Consider the following 27,976-nt stretch of genomic DNA (forward strand, 5'->3'; position numbering starts at 1 on the left):
AAGAACGTGGAAATCGGTTGATTGGTTCGTGAGTTGTCGTTGTCAAAAAAATTCGGAAAAAGTGAATTTTTCAGATTTCTCTAAAATTTTTGGTTTAGTCAATTTGTGTTCAAAAGTGTATCATAGAATTTAAAAAACTAAGTGGAATGCTACCAACCACGTGAAAATCGGTTCCTTCATTTAGAAGTAATTTCGGTTTGAAAATTCAAAAAATACTGTTATATTAAACTTCTATCAGACTTTTGAGCTCGAAGAGCTCAAATCTTAGAACAGCTAACTCTTTGAGCTTGAAGAGCTCAAAAACGTCATAATTGCAATTTTAAGCACTTAGATATGGAATTAGCGGGAAGTTGCAGGGATGGCCTTTAAGGTCAACCGTTTTCCAGATTTTTTTCACATCAATTATATAATTCTTAAGAAAGCTAAACAGGATATTATAACACAAACATTTAAATTTATGAAGAATATTCGCAACAATAAATCAATAAACAAGAAGTATAAGTAAGTTTTATTGAATTTTGAATCTGTAGAAGGTAGTAAAAGAAACATTTCAGCCAAACTTATTCTTAATTTGAAAATCAAATTTCATACTATCCCTGGTTAAGAATACTGATTTAAAAGAACCTTGATAGCCAAGTTGACCGCAACTTTCTGCAATCTACTGCCGCAACTTATCACCAAGTTGGCAGCAAGTTTTGAAAATCAACTCGGTTGTCGGCAAAAACTGCTTCTGAAACTTTTTCACATCAAGTTGACGACAAGTTTCTCAAGGAATTTCACGACATATTGCGGCAGTAGATTGGTCTTCTTTTTCTCAGAAACTTGTAGCCAACTTGATGCTAACAGCTACAAATTCGGAACTTGAACGTAAGTTGTCGCTAAGTTGGTGGCAAGTATCTGATACCAACTTTGTTGGTCTGAAACTCTGGCTATCAGGTAATTGAGAAGCAATCACTCCATGCAAACTATATATCTTTTTATACAAATAAAAGAATTGAAATTATTGAAAAAAATTCGAATTTCATGTTTTTTAATTATTTTCCATCAGTATTTTTAAACATGGATGCCCAGTGAAGGGAGCAGAGAGCGACTAGGACTTTACATAAGTAACTGATTACTCAACGTTTATTTTTCAAAATTTGAAAAAGGATTCTAATGATAAATGTTGAATGAATTTTAATTATATTAAATATAAATGATTATTAAAGGAAAGTTACAAAATTATCATACAAATGAAATTAATCTCCAATTAAAAAATAATGACTAAAATTTTACAGATCATTTTTTTTTTGCCATTGATTATTTCATACGTATTAAATGATTATTCTTAAGACATTGAGGAACAAGGTAAGCGAGGTGATCCCATTTGCGTAAGAACTCGATCAAGCCATTGGAGGGGCCCATTTAAATGAAGTTCAATCCAACATGGAGTTGAAGTTACAGTTTGACGACGATACTCTGCACCCCAGCCTTTTACGAAACTCATCCTTATTGTACACATTCTTGTTAGTTGATAAACGGCCTCAAATCCCTGAGATACTGATTGTGATAACAAGGCTGCGAATTCCTGATTATTGAAGATTTTCAGATTGCAGCCTAAAATAAATGTGAAAAATTATTATTCATTTATATGACTCCCTGAAAACACTAAATTGTTTTAACAAATTATTTTGAGTTACAATGTCAATACTATAAGTTTCAAATATAAAAAACATTTCTTTGTAGTCACATAGTAATAAGAGCTTTACAAACAAGATACTAGAACTTCTTTTGACTATTACCAAATAGTTGAATTTCAGTTTTAATAGTGTTTTTTTCTACATTGGTAGAAAATTTTTAATCATGACAATTATTTACGTCTGTAAAAATAGCATTGACACCATACAGCTTTAATCGACATTATTAGTGATTGCTTGGAATCTAATCGAGCAACAAAATTCTAATTGGAACACTTAATTAACAACAAACTTGATTCCACAAATAAATTTTTTTGCTTGAATAATGACCGCGATACTAATGGTCAATGCTAGACGATTCAATGCCAGCTTTACAGAGATCACTTTATTATTTTACTGCTTATTGTTATTATTGGAACTTAAAGTACTTTATGAGCCCTAATTTTAGCATAGCTTATAAAATGTTACAACTTAGATCCACGCAATTTAAGCTGATTTCAATAAGACATTTGATATGATGAATCATGATATTCTCATCTGTTTTTACTTGACTAGGAGATTCGTAAAGGCATGAGTTTCTAAAGTAAAACATGAAAAAACTTCTTGTGAATTAAAGTAGTTATTATAATTATATTGATAATTTCGTTCGAAGAGATCACTAGGTAGTACCGCCTTTGTACGCATATTCACATCACAAAGTTCAACTGTAAGAACAAATATAAAGCGTTTCCCAGGTAACCGTCTTATTTATCCTCAATACAGTCCAACTAAAGCTTAATTTGAAGAGATCACTGGGAGGGTGAAAGATGGGTGGGAGTGATCTCTTCGAACGAAATTATCAATATAATTATATTTCAAATTTCGTTCTCGAGATCACTAGGTAGATGTTCAGAGCTGTAACATGTAAATTAAATATTAAGTAAGGAACAATAAAGTTCAATGAACAATTAAATTAATCATTACAAATTGAATCGTGAACAATTTTTTTTTTTTTTTTTAAACAATTAGATAATATAAATAGTTAGGTAATAGGTAATATTAAGATAATATTGAGGATGCAAACGTGGTTTTATTGTTAATTATAGGTCTGTTATAAAACTTCTCAAAGACTTTGGATTTATTAGACCATCCTGCAAGACTTTTTATGATACTTATATCAACTCTTTTGCTTAAGGCAGTTGAAGTAGACGCATGTCTAAGACTGTGAGAAGTATAGTTCTCACCAACTTCACACTCAGTTAAAAAAGATCTTATCCATCTACTGATTGTATCTTTTGATGCTTTTTTATAAGGTTTTTTAATTGTTAGAAAAAGACAATCATTGTTGTTTATTATAGTAGATGTAACAGTTAGGTAATGCTCTAATGTCGAAGCTACGCATAGGTTAATATTATTAAATTTTGGAATAATTAAAAGTGACTGAAATGCACCCTGTCGAGAGGATTTAATCCTATCAGGGATTTCAATTTCATAGCCATCATTTTTTTTATGAATATTACATCTCTTAATTAAAGAAATCGTTTGGACCCGATGTGCAGAAACTATTGCAAGTAAAACAACTAATTTTTTTGTTAATTGATGTAAATTAAGATTATTAAGTGGGCTTAAATTTTCTAATTTTTCAAGAACAGGATCTAAACTATAAATTCTATCATAATTGGGTCTAGCAGGTTGGATATTATAAGCACCTTTCAGTAGTCTTGATATTAAAGGGTTTTTTCCTAAATCTTTATCACATATTAATGATAAAGCAGAGCGGATAGTATTTAAAGAACTATACTTTACTCCATTATTAAATTTTGAAGTTAAATATTCTACAACTTTTTCTTCATTCGGGTTAAAAACGTCAATATTTTCAGATGTACAGTAAGATGTCCAATCTCTTATTGGTTTGGAATATTGTTTAAGTGTTGTAGCAGAAATGGATTTAACCAAAATGTTAACAGAGTCATTGTTTAAGCCTTTTCTTAGAAATGCCTGCTGGATAATCGAGCTGCCATCAGGGATAGTTTCGAGGCTAAAGGATGTTGGATTGCTCTACAAGGAGAAAGGAGAAGATTAGCATCTGGTTGGAAAATAATTGATTTTGATTCTAGTAATGATAGCCATAAAGGGTACCATGGCTGACCACTCCAATTTGGAACTACTAAAATCCCACAAGCCTGATCTGTTTGGATTTTTTTTAAAGTTTTTAAGATTAGAGAGAAGGGAGGAAATGCAAAGTAATTTAAGTTACTCCAATTAATAGTAAACGTATCAATACATACTGCTAATGGGTCACGATGCCAAGAACAGTATTTTTTACATTTTTTGTTAATATTTGAAGCGAAAAGATCTATATTTGGTCTACCGAGTTGTCGAGTAATTTTTTCAAATGCATAGGAAGATAATTCCCACTCGGTATCTATATTTTCAATTCGAGAAGCTCTATCTGCATCAATATTATCTTTAGAAGGAATGTAAGAAGCAAATATCCAGATATTTTTTAATTCACACCAAGACCAAATATCAAAAGCTAAATCGTTTAAATATTTATACTTAGTTCCTCCCATTTTATTAATGTAAGCAATGGTGGTAGAGTTATCAATCCTCAAAAGAATCTCACAATCATGTTGATCAGAGGCAAATGTTTTTAGACTATTAAATGATGCTAAAAGTTCCAAATAATTAATATGGTAGGATTTTTCTCTCGAGTTCCAGTGTCCATAAGCTATTTGTCCATGACAAGAAGCTCCCCAACCTGTTGAGGATGCATCCGAATAAATAGTCATTTTAAAATTGGAATTTCTAATAGGACATTTTGATATAAATATATTATTAGACCACCAATCGAATTCTTTAATTAAATGAGAAGAAATAGGCATATTTTGATCATAATCATTGTTAGAGTTATTAAGAGCTAAGTAACGTTGTTGTTCGAATGCTTTCGAATGGACCCAACCATAGTTAACTGCTGGACAAGCTGCCGTAATATTACCAACAAATTGAGAAAACTCTCTGATTGTACAGTAGGAGAGATTTTTAAATTTTTAAATTAAATCATAAATGTTGGATCTTTTTTCATCTGTTAGAGCAATGGTCATTTGATGTGAATCAAATAAAAAACCTAAAAATTTACATAATGTAGATGGGATGAGATTACTCTTAGACTTATTAATTATAAATCCTAATGATTCTAAAAAAATTTTTGAAATTTCTATATTTTTTTGACATGATTCAAATGAATCACCTACCAGCCACCAATCATCAAGATAAACTACTGATGACAACTGTAAGATTCTTAAATGACTAATAATAGGTTTACAAACTTTTGTAAAAACCCATGGGGCTGTACTCAATCCAAAAGGTAAACAAACAAATTCATAGAGATGATTATTAAAAGTGAATCTTAAATATTTCCAATATTCATTATGTACTGGAATCATAAAATAGGCATCTTGTAGGTCAAAATTAGCCATGAAACAATCTCTAGATATTAATTTTAAAATTGTTCGATAATCTTCTATTTTAAAATGAGAAGTTTCTATGAATTTATTTAATTTTTTCAGGTTAAGAATAAATCTCATTTTTCCATTTTTTTTAGGAACAAGAAAAATGCTTGATAAAAATTCGCCATCTTCCTCAGAACACTTTTGAATAGCCCCTATAGTCAAAAGATCATCCACTTCTTTCTGAATAAGAACATGATCTTCTACTGAAAAGTGACTATTAAGAGGTTTTGACGCCTGAGTGGGAGCAGAAACGAATGGAATTTTATATCCAGAAATAGTTTCAATAATAAAAGGATCAGCTGTGATTTTAGACCACTCATGTATGAAGTATTTCAGGCGACCAGCAACAGGACTCACCTTTACTTTTTGTTCTGAGTCTGGTTTTGTTGAGCATGAGGGGGTTAATTCTCTGAACGGGATTGAGTCGTCGAATGATTGTTCTTGAAGGCATTCGATTTCCTCATGGACGAAGAACGGTTGTAGCCCGTCTGGTTGGAGCGTGGAGCAGACGGGCTCTTCCAGTTTAAAGAAGTCTTTGACTTTGAAAATTCCTTTTTAGAATTCTGGTTTTTAATAGAAAGACCAGTTTTTCCCACTACAACAGCAGACTTGATTTTTTTAGCTAAATTTTCACCAAACAAGAATTGGTCTGTGGGTTAATCTTCCAATATAGATTTTCTTTTTTCATCTACACAAGGGTATAATTGAGCACGTCTGGATTTAGTCAATTGAAACATTAGCTCACACATCATGGAACTGGAATCGCAAAGAAGTTGTAAAAGATCTTGTTTGTCTAAAGGCTCTTGTTCATCATTGAAGATCTGACAAATAGCTGTGCCAAGAGCAACTAAACTTTTTCCACATAAATCTTGGTGATTAGCCAAGTATTTATCACGCGATTTGGACGTTTTATTAAGCAAACGAAACATTTCCGGGTTGAGAATCCGAGCAACGAGAGGACAATTACCTTTATTAGGGTATTTGTTATCCATTTTTGACTTCCTTGTTCATGCCTGATGAAAGGATCTCTTTCCAGCATGATACAAGTTCCGGATGAAAGTTGAAACTTTTGTCTTTCAAGGATCTTTTTTCAGAACCCAACATTTGAAGGATAGGTTCGCTGAGGGTAGGAGCTTCAGGAGCCTTTGTATCTTGCAGCCCGACTGATGTCTTGGGATTATTATTAAGGGAAGAATCGATTTCCGGTTCCAAGTCATTGTCACTTTGAGAAGTGTCATCATTTTTTGAGTCTGCAAGACCATAAGATCTAGGTTAAGAGAAGCTATTAAGCAGAAAAGATAATTTCTCTTGACGCAGAGAGTAGAAAAATTTTTTAAATAAATTCTAACTCTCTATTTTAAACTTAACCCAGTCAAAAAAAGGTACAACAAAATTAAAAAATTTAATTTTTGTTGCCCAAATAAAAAAAGACAAAAAATAAAAAATAATAAATGATTATTCACCCTCAGAAACATTATCAGGTTGGTTTTTAACTAGATCTTCCAATGGTCGATCTGTATTTTCCAAATTGAAAAGTTCTTGGTAGAGTTTCAATTTCTTTTGGAGTAACTCTAGATCAGAGTTATTATAAGCTTGACGTTTGTTACTCATTTTTAAATTAGATAAAAATTAATTTTTTTATAATATAAATAGTCAACTGAATAAATTATCTTAAATAAATTAATTAAATTAATTAGATGTTTAAATGTGATGTTCACTTTACAGCGCACAAAAAACGTAATGAGGATAAATAAGACGGGTTACCTGGGAAACGCTTTATATTTGTTTTTACAGTTGAACTTTGTGATGTGAATATGCGTACAAAGGCGGTACTACCTAGTGATCTCGAGAACGAAATTTGAAATATAATAAGAAATCAACGATGTAAGGTAAAAGCCCCAATAGATGATCATGTACCAGTATATGATCACTCCATGTATTTGTATACCTATATTTGTGAATATAGATATACAAATACATGGAGTGATCATATACTGGTACGTGATCATCTATTGGGGCTTTTACCTTACCAGTTACTAAGTTAACAGTTAATAGTTACCACTCATTGCGTTATTTCACGAAGCAATTGAAACTCCTAAAGTATGTAATATAAAAACATTAACCTGGAGGTATTTTGCAGACAGTCGCTGGATGCCATCCATAGCGTTGATTACAGTTTGGGCTTTGAACGAAAATGCTTGAATCAGATTGACACTCAGCAAAAACTTCCCCACCGATATAGTACAATCTAACTCCTTTGCCAATATGTCGTCTGGTTTGCTCCACCACTGTATTTCTATTAACATTTGACAGCAAACCAAGACAAAAACGTTCAGAATTACTGGGATCCGTAAATCCATCCACCGTTATACTCGGTTGTGAAGCATGAAATGTTTCCCCAACTCTTGTATTTAATTCGTAGTAGCTTATCGAACACCTATTTAAAACAGAAATACTTAATTATTATTCCTACTAAAAAACAGAAAAAAAAATAAAAATTTAATAACTTACCAAAATGCTGGTTCGCAATACATAACCGGTTGAGCATCTACAGGACTAGGTGATAAACGTGAAAGAGACATATTGTCATTGTGGTCAATATTATCACCGTCTTCGCTAATATATCCAGGTGGCGGAGTATCTGCCGGTGGATCCATTGACCCAGACGCAGGATGAGGTGAACCTTGAATACTTCCCAAACTTCCTACACTTGCGGGACTGGTTGCTTGCATATTCTATTATTATAAGAAATTAAGAAGACAAATGACAATTATTATAAGAAAGAAAGAAGACAACTGCAAACCGAACCTGCATCGCTTGATATGGATTATTTGGTTGTTGCTGTTGTGATGAATGAGGGATGCCTTGCTGATTACTATATCGATGATTTAGTGTAGCGTGAAAACTTGTATTTTCAGGAACACTAACGTTAAGTTCTTCAAAAGATGTATTGTATAGTACCGAATCGTCATTTGAAAAATTATGTCTCGGTACCAAAATAGCTGGTAAAACTGTAAAATATTAAATTCAATATTTCGAATTTAACTCAATTCTAAATCATACACAAAGAACTATTCGGCTTGGTATGAATTATTATATTTCATCGATGACAAACTTACCAGGTGTTTGTATTCTCTGATAATGGTAAGGGTTTACACACACCTCATCCTTTTTTTGAGTAAAAGAGTATTCACAATGATCAATAGCCCTAAGCTCGTGATGAGACTGAAGATCTGGCCACCTCCAAAGACGACAATAAATTACATGCGGCAACCCTTTTCCTCGTACACCTTGAACTCCGTTATCAGCTACACCACCGGGACTAGACCTATAAAAGCCAAAAAGTTAAAGTGTAGAATCAATCACTACTATTAATATTAACAAATCATCAAAAATTATAATTATTAAATAAAATATTAATCATAATCATTAATTATGTTTTGATTGAGTTTTAGCATTTTATAAACTTACAGACCTATACAAAAAATTTGTGTAAAAATATTAAAACATCTATTTGTTTTTAAGGTTACTTTCATATTTTTTGAAAATCCAATTTTTAGAATTTCATAACTTTTAAATTATAACGTGTCGTTAAATTAAGCCCAATGATCTCTTGCTGCTAAAGTCCACTGAGAGTGCCAACGTCTATTATCAAATCTTTCCGTTAGCATTGACCAAAACTTACTTTGCTGAGATTTAAGCTGTGATAGCTGAAGATCACCCTCTTTAAGCCCTCTGATCAAGAAGAACGTATTAACTGCACAGGTCAGAATGTACAAGTTTCGGGTGTCAACTCCGTCCATGTATTCCGAATCTTGTTAAATACTAACTAGACCTTGGAATACTAAGGTATAAGTAATCTTCGAAGATGTACCCATTCCTCATTCTAGCAACTCACTCCCTACACCCAGCATGCTGGCTACAACAAAATGCGAACCACAAGGATGGCTCAATAAACCAAGGGAAGTAAACGTCGTTCAGAATACGTGAGTCGAAAAGAAAATCACACTCACGGAGTCCAATATTTTCCAGTCAGTAAAGATTACGAGAATCCATTTAACACCGATTGATCCATGCAATAACACGGACTTTGATAGACTCCAAATCCGCGAACTGCTAACCTATGTTTAAGACAAATCTAATGTACATCGCGAAATCAAGCCACTTCTACGAGTTGTTAACCCTTCAGTACCCACGTTATTCGGCTCACCTTCTTTACTCTCGCCATGAGAAAAAATCTCACATTTAATTTGTAACGGGTGTTTTAATTCCCGCTCATTTGGCCCTTAGTAAAATTTAACAACAACAATATATTCAACAATTGACTCTAAGATTTACCAGGGCGCCACCAGGATTATTTTCTCGGTTCCTGGAACCGGATACCAGAGCTGATTCTATTAATCTACAGGGAAGAGAGAGTTGGGGGAAGGTGGTTCTGAAAATGAATAAATTTTTATTTAACAACGGTACTAAAATTTATTAACAAAAGAATTTAACAACTCGTGCGCTTGCACGTACACACACTCACTTACAACTAACTCACTTAATGCTACAACTTATTACTACTCTCCTCAACTCCACGCTACCGCTTTGTCACCCCGCAAAGAGACTAATCGTATGCAAAGGCTCGTTAACTCGGCTCACGAAAGTAGTCGACCCAGTGACTAAACGTAGACCGATGTCCTCCCGTGAGCTTACAAAAAATTGCTTAATCCCACAGTACCCTCTTATGGAGCGACTATACCGTGGTTGCTACCTTACTACCGCTGTACCCCACTTGGCGTCTATACAACGGCTTCTACGCCAGCGAAACATCTCGCAAAGAGACTAATCGTATGCGAAGGAACGCTGGTAGCACTCACCCACTCACAACCCACTCTTCTCCACACACACTGACTCTACTTTACTTTTGACTAATTAAAATTTTACAAAATTAACTCCAAAAATTTACAACGTTGATTTTCACTAAAAATTTATCAGTCATTAGCTCGAAATAAGACCATAAATTATTCTCACGAATTAACAAAATTTACTTCTTAAAATTTCCGGCTTAAAACCGACGCTTCTTTTATTCCAAATTTAACACGAGCTTAACTCTGCGCATTAACTTAAATTCTTTCGAAGAACGTTCTTTATAAAATTAACTAAATTTTTACTCGGACGTAATCCACACAATAAATAGTTTTATAACAATTTCTACCGGAATAATGGTATTAAATTTTATTTATTATAATTTTCACAGGCTTCAATTTCAATATAAGATTCAACCGCGTGAAATTTCCGACTAGACAGTTATTATTATTGTTATTGTCGACTGGATAATTAATTAACAACAATTTTATCTCGATGTAAAAATAAATTCCGAAAATCATCCGCGGTTATTTCAATTTCTAATTTCGTCGCAATTTTCTCAATACTTAATTTTCCAATAATAATTTTAGTCTTCCATAGTTCAATATATAAATAACCACGTGGAATTTTTCGATTTATAAATAATTAATAAAACAATTTGTCTCAATATAAAATAAATTCACGAAAAATTATCCACGGTTAATTCGATCTCAATTGCGTCGAAACTCAGTAGCCGATTCTCAATAAATTATATTAAATAAATAATACTTTTTTGTAACAAATAATATTAATAAATGATAATTCAATTGTTATGATTTATAATAATAGTCCAGTTGTTAATATTGTAAATTTACTGCGTCACAAAATTCTCAAGGAATTTGCGCGCTCAAAATGGACTCCGTTGTTCGTTACAGCGTACTAAGCTCGACCTCGGGTACCGAAGCTTGACCAGTCGTGAGTTGCTGATTGGAATAATTCTCGATGTTCAGAAATTAATTAAATTTGATTAATCAAAAGATGAATTTAATTTAGCCAATCTTAAGATGTTAATAATTATTAACCAGCTGAATTAACAATTTAGATACTCACGACCTAAACCCAGGAGGTCTAGAACATTCCTCGGGTGTAAAATCCCCAGGAGGAATTGTTCACAAGCTAACAAATTAAATTGATTAAAATAATTAATTATTATTAAGCAAAATTATTAAACAATTGAATTATCCAAACTTGAATAAATAAAATGAGAAGTAGTGTGTTTGATGAGCCGGGTATATGGCCCCAAGGTTCATCATTACCAAAGTCCAATACCTGGTGTAAATTTGGTTGAAGAAACTCTATGGTTGATACTCGCTTCCTTCTTTGGACTTCTTGATGTTACTCGTTCCAACACTTTACTACTTCTCCGGACACCACGCATGGCTCGTCTATATAACGACCCCAAAAATACCCCCTCCTGCTCTCTCTCTAGGCCCGAAGATCGATGCGCTCAAATGCTAGTCGAAAAGTTATCGATCTCTGGCGACTTATCGATTAAGGGTAATTTACCCTGTTACAAATTAACGTACGAACTAAATAAATATGACGGCGGAGCGCTTACCAAAAAGAGCTAATCTACGCCGTAGAGAGCTGAACAGCTCGATTTTTAACAACCTTTAATACTCTCGCGATGAGAAAAAATCTCAGTCTTCAAAAAAAAAAATGTGTGTGTGTGTGCAAGTCACACACGGTAAAAGTGAAACTTTCGAAAAGTCCCTGATTAAATAAACTCATTGAAAAGTATTGAAAAAATAAACAGTCCCTTCATGTAAACTGTATATTTAAAATACATAAAAAAAGTATTAGGATTATTGAAAATAATTCAAATCTCATCATTTTCAATTAGTATTTTCAATCAAGGGTAGGCTACGAGAGATTGAGATAGATATAGTGTCAGGAGTGTTAGGATAAATGTAAGGTTTATTATTTTTCACCGAGCCTAAAAATTATTTAATATTTTAATAGGCTTGTTCAAATTTACCAAGTTCTTCGTTGAACTAAGCTTAGATTAGTATAACTTGCATTGTTTTTTTTATAGATATTCTTTAGACAGAATGTAGTCACTTTTAGTTTTTAGTACATGATCTTCTAAGATCTCCCAAGAGCTTAGTAAACTTGAACGAGCCCAATGTAAACAATTATATTACATATATTACATTAAGTCTCTATATTTTCACATTGAACAAATGACACGAGAGGTTTATATTAACTGAAATAGGAAACAAATGCTCTAGTTTCAATTTGATTTATATATTCATATATATATATATATATATTAGGGTGTTTCAAAAAAAAAAAAAAATTTTTTTTTTTTTTAATGGTGTTAAAAAGTTGAAAGTACATTTAAAAACAAAAATTTTGGCGCCTATTAAAGCCCTTAATATTAATATTAAGGTTTGCCTCAATTCATTTGTAATTTTTCTATTTAAATAACACGAGAAAATTTTTTTTTATTTTTGAATTTTAATTACTTCGGAATGGCTTGTTTACGCAATATCCCAGAGAGAGGTCTTATAGGAAATTTCACGCTCTACAAAAAACGTTTGAAGGTCAAAGTTCCTCAGATCAACCGTTTCAAAGATATTTGCAATCAAAAATTTCAAATATTTTCCAATAAAATTGCAAAAAAAAATCATACTTTATATTGATATTGTTTTTTTTTGTAAAATCAATTGAATTCAGTTAATTTGAGATTTTAATTTTTTTTTTGCTTATTTACTCCATATGTAACTCACAAAAAGTACAAATACATAAATATAAAGGTTAAAATTATCAAAAAAATGATTTTTGGGTCTCTTTTATAACAAATTTATTTTATTTTCTACCAAATACTAATAAATTCTATTAAACAATCAATTCTTTATAACAAAAAACAATATTTAACAACAATTCATAAAATTTTTTCTAACTTGAAAATATTACAGTTTTATAAAATTATTTTTATTGCAATTAGGATATCGTTTTCTGTGTTCTGTCACTACTTGCAATAAATACTGAAGCTGTTCTTCATTTTTCGTTAAGCATGTTTCACTTTAACATCAGTTGATAATTCTTTAGCGCTGGATTAAAAAATTTTTCTTCTATTTGATTATTAACGAATTTCAAAATTTCATCTTTGATTGGTGTTATAACTTCCAAAATTTCTTGGTCATAAATACCAGCCGTAAAGTTTGATTGATCAATTTCATCCCACTTCTTTTTAAATCTCTGATAAATTGGAACGTTTGGGCCAGATGAAGCAGGCCAGTATATTTCAAATGCACTTCGAAGAACAATTTCAAAAATATGGTGTCGACATGGCAAGTATAACAGTTGTCGATTCAGAGCCTTTTCTACTAATACACACGCACCATTTCTGATTCCTGTAAAAATAAAATAAGAATTTAGCATTTAACATTACTATAACTAAACGCTTTATATATTAATAATTAACAAGTAATTTACCCGTATTTGACGCTGTAGTATCAGAACATAATGCTTTGATGTTATCAGTATTAATATTCCATTGTGTTACTGTTGTAATAATAGCTGAAGCTTGATTTTGTCCAGTTCCAGATTCTAGTTTGGGGACTCCTAACAGTTGAAATTTACCTGATGATGATAAAATAATAGGAAGCCGGTCAACTTGTTCTATACCTGTAATATCTGACAACAGTTTTCCATCAAAATGTAACACATAATTATCAGTTTCCAAATTAGTTTTTAGATTTAACGTCGCTTCTTTGCGAAATTTTTCCCGTGCTCGGTGAATAGTCAAATGACTGAAGTTTACGCTTGCACAATCAATATTTAGGCTAGATAATAAAGCAGCAAAAATGTAAGTCGCCGACCTACTACTCACATTAGCTCTATCCAAACCCGCAGCAAGTTCTGGTGTCATTAGATCAATTTTAGGAACTTGTTGTTTTGGAATTTCATCTTCATAATCAGAGATTATACCAGAAGTATTACTTTCCAAAGATTTCTGGGATAACTTAGATGTTTGACTTGATATTTCATGATTAACAACATTATCAGTCTCAACTGTACAAGAATAGTCAACATTGTCATTACCGAACTCTCCGACATCAAATGTACCACTATCATTATTGTTATTATAATTGATATCAATGTTCTCTTCATTATTGTTATCACTATTACTGTAGTTATTATTTTCATCGCTTACATCAACATCCATATCTTCAACATCTTCTAGAATTGGTTGAGAATTATATGAAATAAAACCACGTCGACTGGAAGATTTTTGTCCCAAATAAAATAATCTTTTTTCTTTATCCAGTAAATTTAGCACATCAGCATGAGCTATATCAAATAGTTTATTTAATTCGTCCCGAAAAAGGGATTCATTTTTTTTTTTTGAAATTTTGACTTTTTCCTCTTACAGTTTTTTTGTAAATTCCTCCATCGATTGTGATTTGAGGTTAGTTTTAAAAAAGCAGATCTTTTCTCTCTTGTCGGGATTTGTGCCACACACCAAATTTCGAAAACTTTGTCGACAGTGGTTGATATGCTTTCTTTCACTGAAAAATTTTTCGTTTTGAGATAATAAAATAAAAGTGACATAACCTCTTTCAATGAAGGTAATTTTTTTGCACCAAATTCATTTAATACATCACCAATCAAGTACACTGTTTTCACCATTGTGATCATAAAATTTATAACTTATATATTTTAATTATAAGCAAATTAAATTAATAATATAACGAATTTAAATAACAATCAGTATCAATAAAGAAAGACAATGACGAGAAGATAGAACAAAGCATTGAAAGCAGAGCAACAAAGAGAAATTGGTACTGAACGACCAAGCTTACCAACACAGAGCTTACTAACTATATTACTCAAATCAAACGAATATACTACTTTTAACGACGGAGCTGAATAAAGCTCATTCAATATTTTTTAAATAAAAAAAATTAATCAAATTTTATAGTTGATTGAATTGATTTAATATATTTATAATTTTTTTAACATTTTTAATAAAATACAATGATGAGTGTTTGTTTAGTTAGTGTGATCAGGAACTTTACATTTTCATCTTACAAAAATTTATAAACTTTATGAAATATAAAATTAATTTGTTATAAAAGAGACCCAAAAATCATTTATTTGATATTTGTAACCTTTAGATTTACGTATTTGTACTTTTTGTGAGTTACGTATGGAGTAAATAAGCAAAAAAAAAAAAAATTAAAATCTCAAATTAGCAGAATTCAATTGATTTTACAAAAAAAAACAATATCAATATAAAGTATGATTTTTTTTTTGCAATTTTATTGGAAAATATTTGAAATTTTTGATTGGTGTTATTTTTGATTGCAAATATCTTTGAAACGGTTGATCTGAGGAACTTCAGACGTTTTTTGTAGAGCGTGAAATTTCCTCTAAGACCTCTTTCTGGGATATTGCGTAAACAAGCCATTCCAAAGAAATTAAAATTGAAAAGTAAAAAAAAAATTTTCTCGTGTTATTTAAATAGAAAAATAACAAATGAATTGAGGCAAACCTTAATATTAATATTAAGGGTTCTAATAGGCGCCAAAATTTTTTTTTTAAATGTTCTTTCAACTTTTCAACACCATTAAAAAAAAAAAATTTTTTTTTTTAAACACCCTAATATATATATATATATATATATATATATATATATATATATATATATATATATATATATATATATATATATATATATATATAATGAAAATGGTCTTTGTTTGAGACTCAATCACGCCAAAACCACTGATCGTATCGACATGAAACTACAACCATTCGATGCAAAATTTTTCCTAGATGGTTTATGACTATTTATTTTTCGAATTCCAACGTTCCTTCATTTTTTTATTGCTGTTTTACTTCTATGAACATTTGTCCCGCTAATAAAAACTAAAGACGAGCATTTTCTCTTGATTCTTTTGTTTTCATGGATTTTAACGGGGTATATTAGACGGAATGTGTTCTTTTACATTTAGCTAAGAATCTACTTACACACTCTCACGCACCCACACGCTCACTCCCACCCACCCACTCGAAGGATCGTCGAAGGATTCCCAACTACACTTCTCACAAAAATTAAGGGAGCAGAAAAAAAATCTAAATTTTTGGGGGATTTTCAACAGGCTGTAACTTATACAAAAATGGTCGTACAGCAAAAAAAAAAAAAGCAAATTGTAGCTCTAAGTGTTTAGTTTTCGGATCTGAGTTTGAAATTTTTTTTTGAAAATATTTTTCGAGTAATCATAAGAAAACCACCGAAAAAAAAATTTTCGAAATTTTTTTGGTTTTTTTTTTAATCTACGGACGTGGAAAAAATTTTTTCGACTCAACCTTCATATGGACCGGATAGCTTGTTTATTCAGCTTTAATTTCGGTTTTTCAAAATCTCGATACGAGCATTTCTCGCTGAGATATCGATGTTTGAATGGAAAAAGATCATTTTGTCTTTGATTACCAATATCTCAGCAACCAATGATCGCACAGAAATTTTGAGGTTGGTTTTAAAAACTTGAATAAATTCTCTACAAGGATTGGCAATTGAATTTTGAAAAAAAAATTTTTTTTCAATCATTACATGAATTTGAAAAAGCATCCAAAAAAGGGCTTTTTGTCGTTTTTTGGAAAATCAAGCGCCCAATCAAAAATATTGCGGAAACCACTAACGTTAAGTGTGCCTTTTACTGTTCAATATACCCACAAAAACCCTACAAAGTTTCAATTCAATCCAGCCAACCGTTTTTTTTTTCCCACTTGATCGAATTTTTGAAAAAATTAAAGGAGCAAGAATTTCGCTCTGAAAATGTCATAATTTTTATCAAAAATGAAAAAAAATTTTTTTTTTCATTTTTCTCTCAATTCTGTATTAGTGACTTGAAAAATTTAAGGAAAAAAAAAAAGAAAAAAAATCGAAAATTTGAGAAAAAAATAAAAAAAATTTTTTTTAATTTTTTTCAATTGGCTAAAAACTTCAAAAAATTAAAAAAAAAATTACCGCCGGCATTAGCGTTACCCAAAGCGTACCACGTGGAGGTTGCACGGCGGATTTACGCTTTTGTGCTTGCGCACGTGTATGTGTGTGGTTTTATCAGAGATTGAGACCCTGTGGTTCGTCACTTCCACAGTATTTTGTGACTCCAAACTCACTCTCCGAAGATGTGTGTGTGTGTGTGTGTGTGTGTGTGTGTGTGTGTGTGTGTGTGTGTGTGTGTGTGTGTGTGTGTGTGTGTGTGTTGTGCTAATACCGCGTATTGCCACCTCTGCTCCTGATAACAGCCCGCAATCTTTCAGGCATATTCGAAATGCAGTTTCGAATCATTGACTGCGGAATCCGTCGCCAAGTTTCGATTAGCGCCCGCTCTATCTAATGCTGCTAACGTTCGTAAATTGGGATAATTCTGGCGCAATCGGCGCTTCAGGATATCCCAGACGTGCTCGATAGGGTTAAGATCAGGGCTTACCGCTGGATGCCTTAACAACGTTATGTCGTGTCTTTGGAAAAACCGACGGGTGACGTTTGCTGTGTGAGGCCGGGCATTGTCTTGCATAAAAATAAAACCTCTAGTTTGCTGCCGTAGAGGCAAGACAACAGGTCGTAAGATCTGATTAATGTAACGCGTAGCGTTTAGATTTTCGTGGACGATTACCAAAGGAGTTCGTGAAAATCTCGAAACTCCTCCCCAAACCATCACCGACCCTCCGTTGTAAGCAGCTACCGGTCGAGTGAAGTTACGTGAAAAACGCTCTCCCTGACGGCGCCAAACTCGGGGTCTTCGGTCATTTCCAAACAGGCATACCCGACACTCATCAGAAAACAAAACATTGTTCCATTGCCTTACGGTCCAATGAACATGTTGACGAGCGTAAGCCAGACGGTTTCGGCGATGTATGGGTGATAACATCGGTACTCGGGCGGCACTTCTTGATCGCACTCCAGTCTCACGGAGACGATTTCAAACCGTTTGAACTGAAATGTTCCGCGGTTGTTGTTGTCGTCGTCGTCGTTGTTGTTGCTGTTGTTGTTGTTGTTGTTGTCGACGGTTCGGAAAATTTCGGGCGACAACGTTCGCAGGAACGAAAGGTTCTTGACGAACGCGCCGAACGATCGCTCGGTCATCACGAGGATTTGTTGCGCGACGACGACCTTGGCCAACTCGTCGTTGATAACCACCGGTTTCCAAATACCGATTGTATGCGCGAGATACGACAGATGAACTAACGTCCATACGATCCCCGACTTGTCGGTAATTGTACCCTTCTTCCACTAGAGTCACTATCTGAGCGACTTGTGGCGCGGATAAATGCCGCCTAGGCATTATGAAAAAAAATAAAAAGAAAACTAAAGTTTGCAAAAACTCAGTTAATTTGCTTTTCTAAAAATTAAAAAATACGGTAGTTTTGAGAAAAACTGTTGATTGGCTCGATTACCAAGAAAGCAGGTTAGTTTTAAGAAAAACTGTTTTTTTTTTAGACACTGTTGGAATTCGCACGAAAAAATTATTGTCCCAATATTCGTAGAACGAATATTCGACTTGCCTTGGGGGTATCAACTTTTAATTTATTCAATTAATTTGTGACTAGGAAAATTAAAGTGCGGAAGAGTAAAATCGGTGAGAAAGTGAGTCGCTACATTTTTTTTGATTTGGGCCAATTGAAAAAAAATTAAAAAAATTTTTTTTTTTTTTTTTTCTCAAAAATTTTCGATTTTTTTTTTTTTTTTTCCCTTAAATTTTTCAAGTCACTAATACAGAATTGAGAGAAAAATGAAAAAAAAAATTTTTTTCATTTTTGATAAAAATTATGACATTTTCAGAGCGAAATTCTTGCTCCTTTAATTTTTTCAAAAATTCGATCAAGTGGGAAAAAAAACGGTTGGCTGGATTGAATTGAAACTTTGTAGGGTTTTTGTGGGTATATTGAACAGTAAAAGGCACACTTAACGTTAGTGGTTTCCGCAATATTTTTGATTGGGCGCTTGATTTTCCAAAAAACGACAAAAAGCCCTTTTTTGGATGCTTTTTCAAATTCATGTAATGATTGAAAAAAAATTTTTTTTTCAAAATTCAATTGCCAATCCTTGTAGAGAATTTATTCAAGTTTTTAAAACCAACCTCAAAATTTCTGTGCGATCATTGGTTGCTGAGATATTGGTAATCAAAGACAAAATGATCTTTTTCCATTCAAACATCGATATCTCAGCGAGAAATGCTCGTATCGAGATTTTAAAAAAACGAAATTAAAGCTGAATAAACAAGCTATCCGGTCCATATGGAGGTTGAGTCGAAAAAATTTTTTCCACGTCCGTAGATTAAAAAAAAAAACCAAAAAAATTTCGAAAATTTTTTTTTCGGTGGTTTTCTTATGATTACTCGAAAAATATTTTCAAAAAAAAATTTTCAAACTCAGATCCGAAAACTAAACACTTAGAGCTACAATTTGCTTTTTTTTTTTGCTGTACGACCATTTTTGTATAAGTTACAGCCTGTTGAAAATCCCCCAAAAATTTAGATTTTTTTTCTGCTCCCTTAATTTTTGTGAGAAGTGTATATAGTCACTCATCACGAAATCTCGGGAACCATAGGACTTAGAAACGTGAAACTTGGTAGAAATATTACTTTTACTATGTAGAAGTAAGCTAAGAACGTATTTAAAGAAATTCTTCCCCCAAAAGGTATTGCGGGGGCGTTAAAAATCAAAAATTCCCGTTTTTAAACTAAAGCTCCTATAGACTCCAAATTTAGTAGGAATCTTTTGTAAGAAATGTAGAAATAGTCTATGAACGGATTTTACGATAGCTCACCCCACAGGGGGTCGCGGGGCTGGATATCAACAATGAAAATTTTTAATTTTTAAGCCATAGCTCCTACAGACTCCAAATTTAGCTAGTCTTCTATATGTGATGCAGAAATGACCTAAGAGCGGATTTTGCAATAACCCCCGCTCTTATAACTTTTGAACGGCTTGACCGATTTGGTCGCAGTTGGTGTCATTCGAAAGATCTTCGCCAAACTTAGATTTCCTGTAAGTTGGAACCGATTCGGACCAGTAGATTTTGAGAAATTGCAAAAAAGTGAAAAAAAAAGTTGTTTTTCCATTTAAAACTTTGGCTATCGGGGGGGGGGGGGGGGTTAATATTAAAATGAAGAGCTAAAATTTGGCATGAATTTTTTTTTATAGATATGGAACCGATTTAGGACTATCGTGAAAAAAAATTCGAACTTCACCTAAATAAAGACCACCCTAATATATCCCAGGGTGTCCCAAAAGTCACGGACGCCATTGTAGCATCTGATGAAAAAAATAATTCTGAGACGAAAAGTCCTTAGCCATTTTTTAATTAACCGCATAGATAATTAATTATTAATTAAAAATAACGTCTCTTTATTTGTTAGAGAGAGAGCGCCAGTGTCCAGTAAAGTATATGCCAAACAAAGACACAACTAACTGTATGACTAACTAGTTTCTATAGCTACGTAGTCACACATATTTACGTACACATTCACACGTGCAAGCGTCTTCGTTAGAACGCACTTGACTTGACACTAGTGCTCTCTCTCTAACGCATAAAAGGACATTATTTTAATTAATAATTAATTATCTATGCGTCTGATTAAAAATTGGCTAATGACTTTTCGTCTCAGAATTATTTTGTTTATCCAGATGCCACAATGGCGTCCGTTACTTCTGGGACATTCTGTATATATATATATATATATATATATATATATATATATAGCTATATATATATATATATATATATATATATATATATTAGGGTGTGCCATTTTTAGGCGTTTTTTTTTTTTCAACGAAAAAACAGGCTGAAAACTTGCAAGAAGGTAAGAAAAGATGCCTGTTCAAAGCGGAGCTCTTAATATTAATATTTAGAGGTGTCTGTATCTAATTTTCTATTTCCCATTTAAATAACATGGAAAAAAAATTTTTTTTTTTCCATTTTTATAGCTTGGCATTTACACCTCATATAAATAAGCTGATAGCATATTCTTGTAGAGAATTCAATGCTCTACAAAAAAGGTCTCTTACACTTTTATCATAGAGATAGCCGTTTTAAAGATATTCGAACGTAAACTTCAAAATGTATAAAATTTTGAATTTTCAGTTATGAAACTAATAGAAATTAATTTATTACTATCTTAAAAATTATTTTCATAAGTAAAACTGGTTCTGATGCGCTAATATTTTCATAAAGCTAAAAGAAAAAATACTCATGTATTAAATTTTTTTCTTCTTTATTTTATTTACTGTAAGAAAATCATGACCTGAGTTAAATGAATTTAATACTCAAAAGTTTCACGAAATTATCAATTTATTACTACATGAAAATTTTGAAACATCGTTTATATTATAGAAACGTGATCGTCAGTCAAGTTATAATGAATTACTATGCGATCGATTTGATAAATTATTATCGGCTCAGTCGGTAACATATCATTGAGATTAAGTTTCTCACGAGAAGACATAGGTTAAGATTTTGTTGGTATATCAGCTTCTTTTTATAAATACATCATTCAATTCGAATTCACTGTAATAATTACATTTACGTGTTAGTCATTGTAATATTAAATATTATTGTAAAAAGTACCATTTGGACAATTATGAAGAATTCAATATATTTGATTGGAAATATAAGTGAAAATTTTGTTGGAAAGAAGCTTCTAACCGTAAAAGAGGTTATGTTTAATTTTTTTTACGAACATACTCATGCTAAAAGAACAATTAAAGACAGCTCGAAAAATACAATTACGAAAGTAAATAAAGTATGGTATGATGCCGGAATACCCACTTGCGGATTTCAATATGCGACATTAAAATTGACAAAGATTTTTAATTCTTGGAAGTTGTTGCAGAAAAACTGTCAAAAAAAAAAAGTCACCTTCTCAAAAAACAAAAGAAACACTTTTCTTACAAAATCTTAATAAATTGTTTGATATTTCCAAAAAAAATGTAGAAAAATTACTTGATGATGAAAAGAAATTATTTTTGATGTCTCAAAAATCAACAAACCGCTACGGATTTATTGATAACATTATCCTCGAAAAATCTTCAGCGAGTCATGATGACGGGATGGACATTGATAATAGTGGTAACTATCAATTTATCTTTTTTTTCGATAGTTAATTTAATAATAATTGATTTCGAATATAATTATTAACGACAGTTTTTACTTTACAGCCTTTCAGATATAAGTCAACCGATGACAGTTAATGCTAATGAGATTTTACCCTCTCAGTCTACGGTTGTTTCATCATTCATTTCAAGTCTATCTTCACGTACCGTTTCAAATTTCGAAGATGAATTAAATTTTTTCAGACCGGCTTCTAAAATTGATGTCATGACTTCAGATCTTTCCGCTGCTCTAGACAGAGCAAACGTTAGTAGCAGGAATGCTACTTTTATCATTGCTAGTACGTTAGCGAGTATTGGAGCCAATATTGCCAACTATAATTTGAGTCATCGGACAGTTCATCGAAGCCGTATTCATTTTAGAAAAAGTATTGCTGAGGGGTTAAAAAATAATTTTAATATTGATGACCGTTATGTTCTACATTGGGATGGCAAAATTTTGAAAGATATTATTGGACCAAAATTTGTAGATAGGCTCCCAATTTTATTATCTGTGTCAGGTGTTGAACAATTGCTCGGCGTTCCGAAAATGATTAAGGGTGATGCGGAAAGTCAGACCACAGCAATCATCACTACCTTAAACAAGTGGAAAATTGGTTCTCATATCAAAGCCATGTGCTTTGATACAGCAGCTGTTAACACAGGTATATTAATTTGTTCTTATTATTTTTATTCTTTATGAATAATTAAGTAAACAAAATAACTGGATGTTAAAAAAATTCAATTGTTGAAAATAGTTTCAAAAACTTCAAAACATTCATTTTCGTTGCGCATTATGCTATTTAATTCAATTATTCATCAAAGTTCTGATATTCTATTCTATGTAATTTACTTTCTTATGAATTTTTTGTGAGAGCCAGTTAATCTTGATATAATTTCTATTCACTGATTTTTATTATCATTTCTCGATCAGGTAAACACAATGGAACATGTGTTCAAATTGAGATAATTTTACAGCGAGAATTAGTATATCTGCCTTGCCGTCATCATATTCTAGAAGTTGTTTTACGAAGTGTTTTTGAAATTTATTGGTCGGTGAGTTCTGGTCCAAATGTACCAATTTTTTCGAGATTCTTAAAAAAATAGGTTGACATTGATCAGTCTAAATTTCAAAATGGCATGACTGATCAAATTGTAGCCGATGCCCTGACAAAAGAAAAAGAAGATTTACTTACATTCATCAACAACTATTTGCAGGTAAAAACTTTCGTAAATGTCTTTGAAACATTTTAAAAATCATTGTTACAATTTATAATTTATATATTATTAGATTTCTCATCCACGGGTTGATTATAAGGAACTCCTGGAATTGTCCTTAGTATTTCTCGATGATACTCCAAATCAGATAATTCATTTTAAGCGTCCTGGTGCTATGCACCATGCAAGGTGGATGGCAAAAGCTATTTACAGTTTAAAAATATTCTTGTTTAGAGGTGAATTTCGATTAACAGCACAGGAAACGAAAAATCTACGAGAAATTTGTATTTTTGTTGTTTTGTTTTACATTAAAGCTTGGTTTACTTCAACTTCTGCAATTATTGCTCCGAATCAAGATTTAGAATTATTGCAAAAGTTAATTCTATACAAAAAACGGAATTCATTTATCTCACTAGCTGCTACTCGAAAACTCTCTGATCATCTTTGGTATTCAAGTGAAGAGCTGGCTACTCTTGCATTATTCGATGAAAATGTTCCGGTTCAAATTAAACGACAAATGGTTGAAGCAATGAAAGTAAATCAAGAGAAGACAATAGTTATCGAAAAACGACGCGCAAATGCTGAAAATTCACTGAAAATTTTCTTAAATAAAAATATAAGTGAATTTGTTTCTGAGAAATCATTGAAAATATTTGAAAAATTCGATTTGCCATGTGATTTTCTTGATGAAGATGTGCAATTGTGGCCAGGAAATGAGAGCTATCAAGAAAATTTAGAATATTTTAAAAAATTGAAAGTTGTCAATGACATTGCAGAACGCGGTGTTGCATTAGTGGAAGAATATAATACATGTCAAACTAAAGATGAAGAACAATTTCAATTTTTACTACAAGTCGTAAAAGAGCATCGAAAAATATATCCAGACTGCAATAGAAGAACACTTCAATCGTTGTAGTTACATTGCTTAACTTTGTTTAAAAAGGACAGTATCCATTACTTCTAAAATTTTCATGTAGTAGTAAATTGATAATTTCGTGAAACTTTTGAATATTAAATTCATTTAACTCAGGTCATGATTTTCTTACAGTAAATAAAATAAAGAAGAAAAAAATTTAATGCATGAGTATTTTTTCTTTTAGCTTTATGAAAATATTAGCGCATCAGAACCAGTTTTACTTATGAAAATAATTTTTAAGATAGTAATAAATTAATTTCTATTAGTTTCATAACTGAAAATTCAAAATTTTATACATTTTGAAGTTTACGTTCGAATATCCTTAAAACGGCTATCTCTATAATAAAAGTGTAAGAGACCTTTTTTGTAGAGCGTTGAATTCTCTACAAGAATATGCTATCAGCTTATTTATATGAGGTGTAAATGCCAAGCTATAAAAATGGTAAAAAAAAAAATTTTTTTTTCCATGTTATTTAAATGGGAAATAGAAAATTAGATACAGACACCTCTAAATATTAATATTAAGAGCTCCGCTTTGAACAGGCATCTTTTCTTACCTTCTTGCAAGTTTTCAGCCTGTTTTTTCGTTGAAAAAAAAAAAGTCGCCTAAAAATGGCACACCCTAATATATATATATATATATATATATATAGCATATGTTGAGTATATATATATATATATATATATATATATATATATATATATATATATATATATATATACATATCATATATATATATATATATATATATATACATATAATTGGCGCGACACCAAAAGATCCAGGTTCGATTCCTGGTCTGAGCATTTCCGAATTATTTTTTCAGTAACCGAAAAAAGTTTCACTGAGTAAAAAAAATAACTTCTTTGCTTAATCTTAATTAAAAATAAAAAATTATTAATTATTAGATATATTCACCCGAGGATGGTAATGAGTGCTCATACCGACAATAATGTGGTAAAAATAAATTTAATAAACAAAAACTTAATGAAAATTAAATTAGTCCAACATCAATTTGGGTCGGGGAAGTTGGCTTTGAAATATAGAACTCTTTAATTAGTAAAATCACCGATCTTCGGAAAAAATGGAAATTTATATATATATATATATATATATATATATATATATATAGCTATATATATATATATATATATATATATATATATATATATATGTTTCTCACCGTTTAAACCTTCCCTGAACTTCCACAAATATTTCAAGATCAAAATTAGCCAAATCAGTCTTGCCATTCTCGAGTTTTAGCGAGAGAAACGAACAGCAATTGATATATATATATATATATATATATATAGATTAGAGGGAGAGATCAATGACCACCCACCAGTCAGGTCCATTTTTTTTGGATAGGGGAACTTCAGCGCCATTTTTCTAATTTAAAAAAAAAAATTTTTGTCTTAATTTTCATTTTTGTGTAGTTGATAAGTAATAAAATAAGTGTAAAAAAAATTTGAAAACATTATCCATTACCTTCATATAGAAATAAAATTTTTTAAAATATGTTAAGTTTTAGGCCGCTAGACCACCGGGTCCCCTTCATAGATCGGGCAGACTTTTAATTGAACTAATTATATACGGTATATATAAATGATTTCGAAAAAATAAATTGCTTATTCTCAATGAATAGCATATAATAAACTAGATAAGTAAGATTGTTTTTCGCGCACGCTTGTTGATCAAGTGATTCGGGCCACCACTGGCTTTAAGCAATATCATCGCTATTAGTTTGGTTTGACACAATGAGACTCAGTCCACTGGAATTGTAAGTAACAAATAGCACAGTGGAGCACTTCTATCAATTTAAAAAAATGTTATTTTTAAAGTCAATATTTTAATTACATTTCCCAAAAGTCTTTCAATACTCCAAAATAATTTCCATCAAAGTTAAAAAATAACGATTTCAATTTCTATCTTAAAACTTTTTACTGCCTAAAAATATCATCTGTCATCTTAATTTTACTTAGTTGAGTTTTATATTGTATACAACAAAGCATCTCTGATTAGAAAAAGAAATTTTAAATGTCAAAACGATTTGAAAAGATTATATAAAAAAGATTTAATTTGAATAATTTATATAAATATCTATTTTGCGTCGAGAAAAAATTTGCAAATCCTTTTTCTTAATGAGCTAGAATTCTTGATTAGTGAAAAAAAATATCTATGTTGTAATTAATTGAATTTCAATTAATCAATTTTAATACCCAATATTTTCTTATTTTGATAATAATAATAACTTAATAATTTTGTTATTTTTTCAATCACTTAAAACTATACTATGGAAAAATTAAATCTAAAAAATTATAGGAACCTTTGATGTATTAAAAATTAGATTTTCTTGCGCGTTTTTTTTTTCTTTTTTTTTTTTAATTAATTAAGAATACTTTTTCGGTTTGGAAATTTTATTAAATTATGACTAAGGAAAAATATAAACATACCTCGGTATAGTAATACACTTAGTATTGCAGTTCTGAGTTGTGATAGCTTTCTCAAGTTCTTCCAAACCAGTAGATTTTTTAAGTTTTTTAACAAGACTTTTTACAGCTTTTTCACTCCACTTATCTTCTCCATCAGCTTTTTTCCAACCCAACAATCGCTTCACAATAGGCGGATTAAAGCTAGGCAACATCGAAGTCATCATTTAGTCTTAGCAAATTATTAATGAGCCGCATTGGGCTGTCGAATTAGTAATCACTATTTAATCTCAGTTTTAATAGATTTTGCGGCTGCACTGTTAATGAAAATTTTTACATATACACATATACATGTACATTTCATGTTTATACATACATATAAAAGAATTCAAATTCAAAGGGCATAAGCGAAAAAATTTTTAAGTTGACAACGATTTTAGTACAAAAAATACTGATCTTTCAGAAAAAAGATATTAAAATTAAGAATTTTTCTTTTTGCTTATACTCTTTCAGTTTTCATCCTTTTATGTATTATTATATGTACTTACACTGACCTGTGAATGTATTCATTCATACGTAAATTTCTGAAAAATACATTAATTACTACTTGTCGTTCACAACTTAACATTTCAGGGCATCGCCATTTTATTCCTAAAATTTATCGCGAATCACCTTGATTGAATTCAGTATACTATTCGGCCTAGTGCAAGATCATGACAGTACACATAATGATGAAAAACGTCAACAAAAACGAATAATATATTTGAAAGTATTACTGTCTAAAAGCAGTCGGTAGATTCTAAGATAAAATTATGTAAAGATCTACATTTAATCTATATGATAAATCCAGTTTGTATATAAATATGATTTAGAATTTTAAATGAATTAGGTTATTATAATACCAGCAATTCAAAATATACCGATATGTATAATCTAATGTAAATATCACAAGTGCTGATAGGTATAATATGATATGCCAACCATAATAAAAGAATAGCTCACTACGGATATTACAGAATTATTGACGATACTGAGTAGCCGCGACGAATAATCTTGAATGGCAGTTTTATTCCGCCATTCCGGATCGTAATTTGCGGGCTTTTCGAAAATCTGTTATTTCGTCAACTTTATAAAATTAAATACATCAAATATACCTTCTAAATACTCATCAATGATACTCATAAATCACTAATAACTTATCACAATAGTCTAATATTTATTATATTCTGTAACTGAAAATAATC

At 31.3% G+C, this 27,976-nt stretch overlaps 2 protein-coding genes across 5 annotated transcripts; both read right to left on the reverse strand.

Annotated features, from left to right (window-relative positions):
• Positions 1-496: 496 nt before the first annotated feature.
• LOC123273047 (mothers against decapentaplegic homolog 3) lies at positions 497-27,728 on the reverse strand. Of its 4 annotated transcripts, none has more exons than XM_044740209.1 (7): positions 27,287-27,728; positions 26,757-26,936; positions 8,287-8,495; positions 7,976-8,178; positions 7,679-7,902; positions 7,291-7,604; positions 497-1,596 (listed from the first exon to the last, which is right to left on the reverse strand). In XM_044740209.1, exons 1-7 carry the CDS (start codon positions 27,358-27,360, stop codon positions 1,328-1,330), a joined length of 1,473 nt encoding a protein of 490 aa, XP_044596144.1. In that variant the 5' UTR covers positions 27,361-27,728; the 3' UTR covers positions 497-1,327. The 4 variants fall into 4 exon arrangements, with proteins under 4 accessions (XP_044596144.1, XP_044596146.1, XP_044596143.1 ...); XM_044740211.1 differs by having other exon boundaries at positions 26,757-27,049; XM_044740208.1 differs by having other exon boundaries at positions 27,281-27,728.
• On the reverse strand, positions 12,964-14,853 carry LOC123273055 (uncharacterized protein DDB_G0275275-like). Its single transcript, XM_044740239.1, has 2 exons — positions 13,499-14,853; positions 12,964-13,416 (listed from the first exon to the last, which is right to left on the reverse strand). The coding sequence occupies exons 1-2, from the start codon at positions 14,229-14,231 to the stop codon at positions 13,082-13,084; spliced, it is 1,068 nt and encodes a 355-aa protein (XP_044596174.1). The 5' UTR covers positions 14,232-14,853; the 3' UTR covers positions 12,964-13,081.
• Positions 27,729-27,976: the final 248 nt, after the last annotated feature.

The sequence above is a fragment of the Cotesia glomerata genome, linkage group LG10, assembly GCF_020080835.1.
Source record: "Cotesia glomerata isolate CgM1 linkage group LG10, MPM_Cglom_v2.3, whole genome shotgun sequence".
In the NCBI taxonomy this organism is placed as follows: Eukaryota; Metazoa; Arthropoda; class Insecta; order Hymenoptera; family Braconidae; genus Cotesia; species Cotesia glomerata.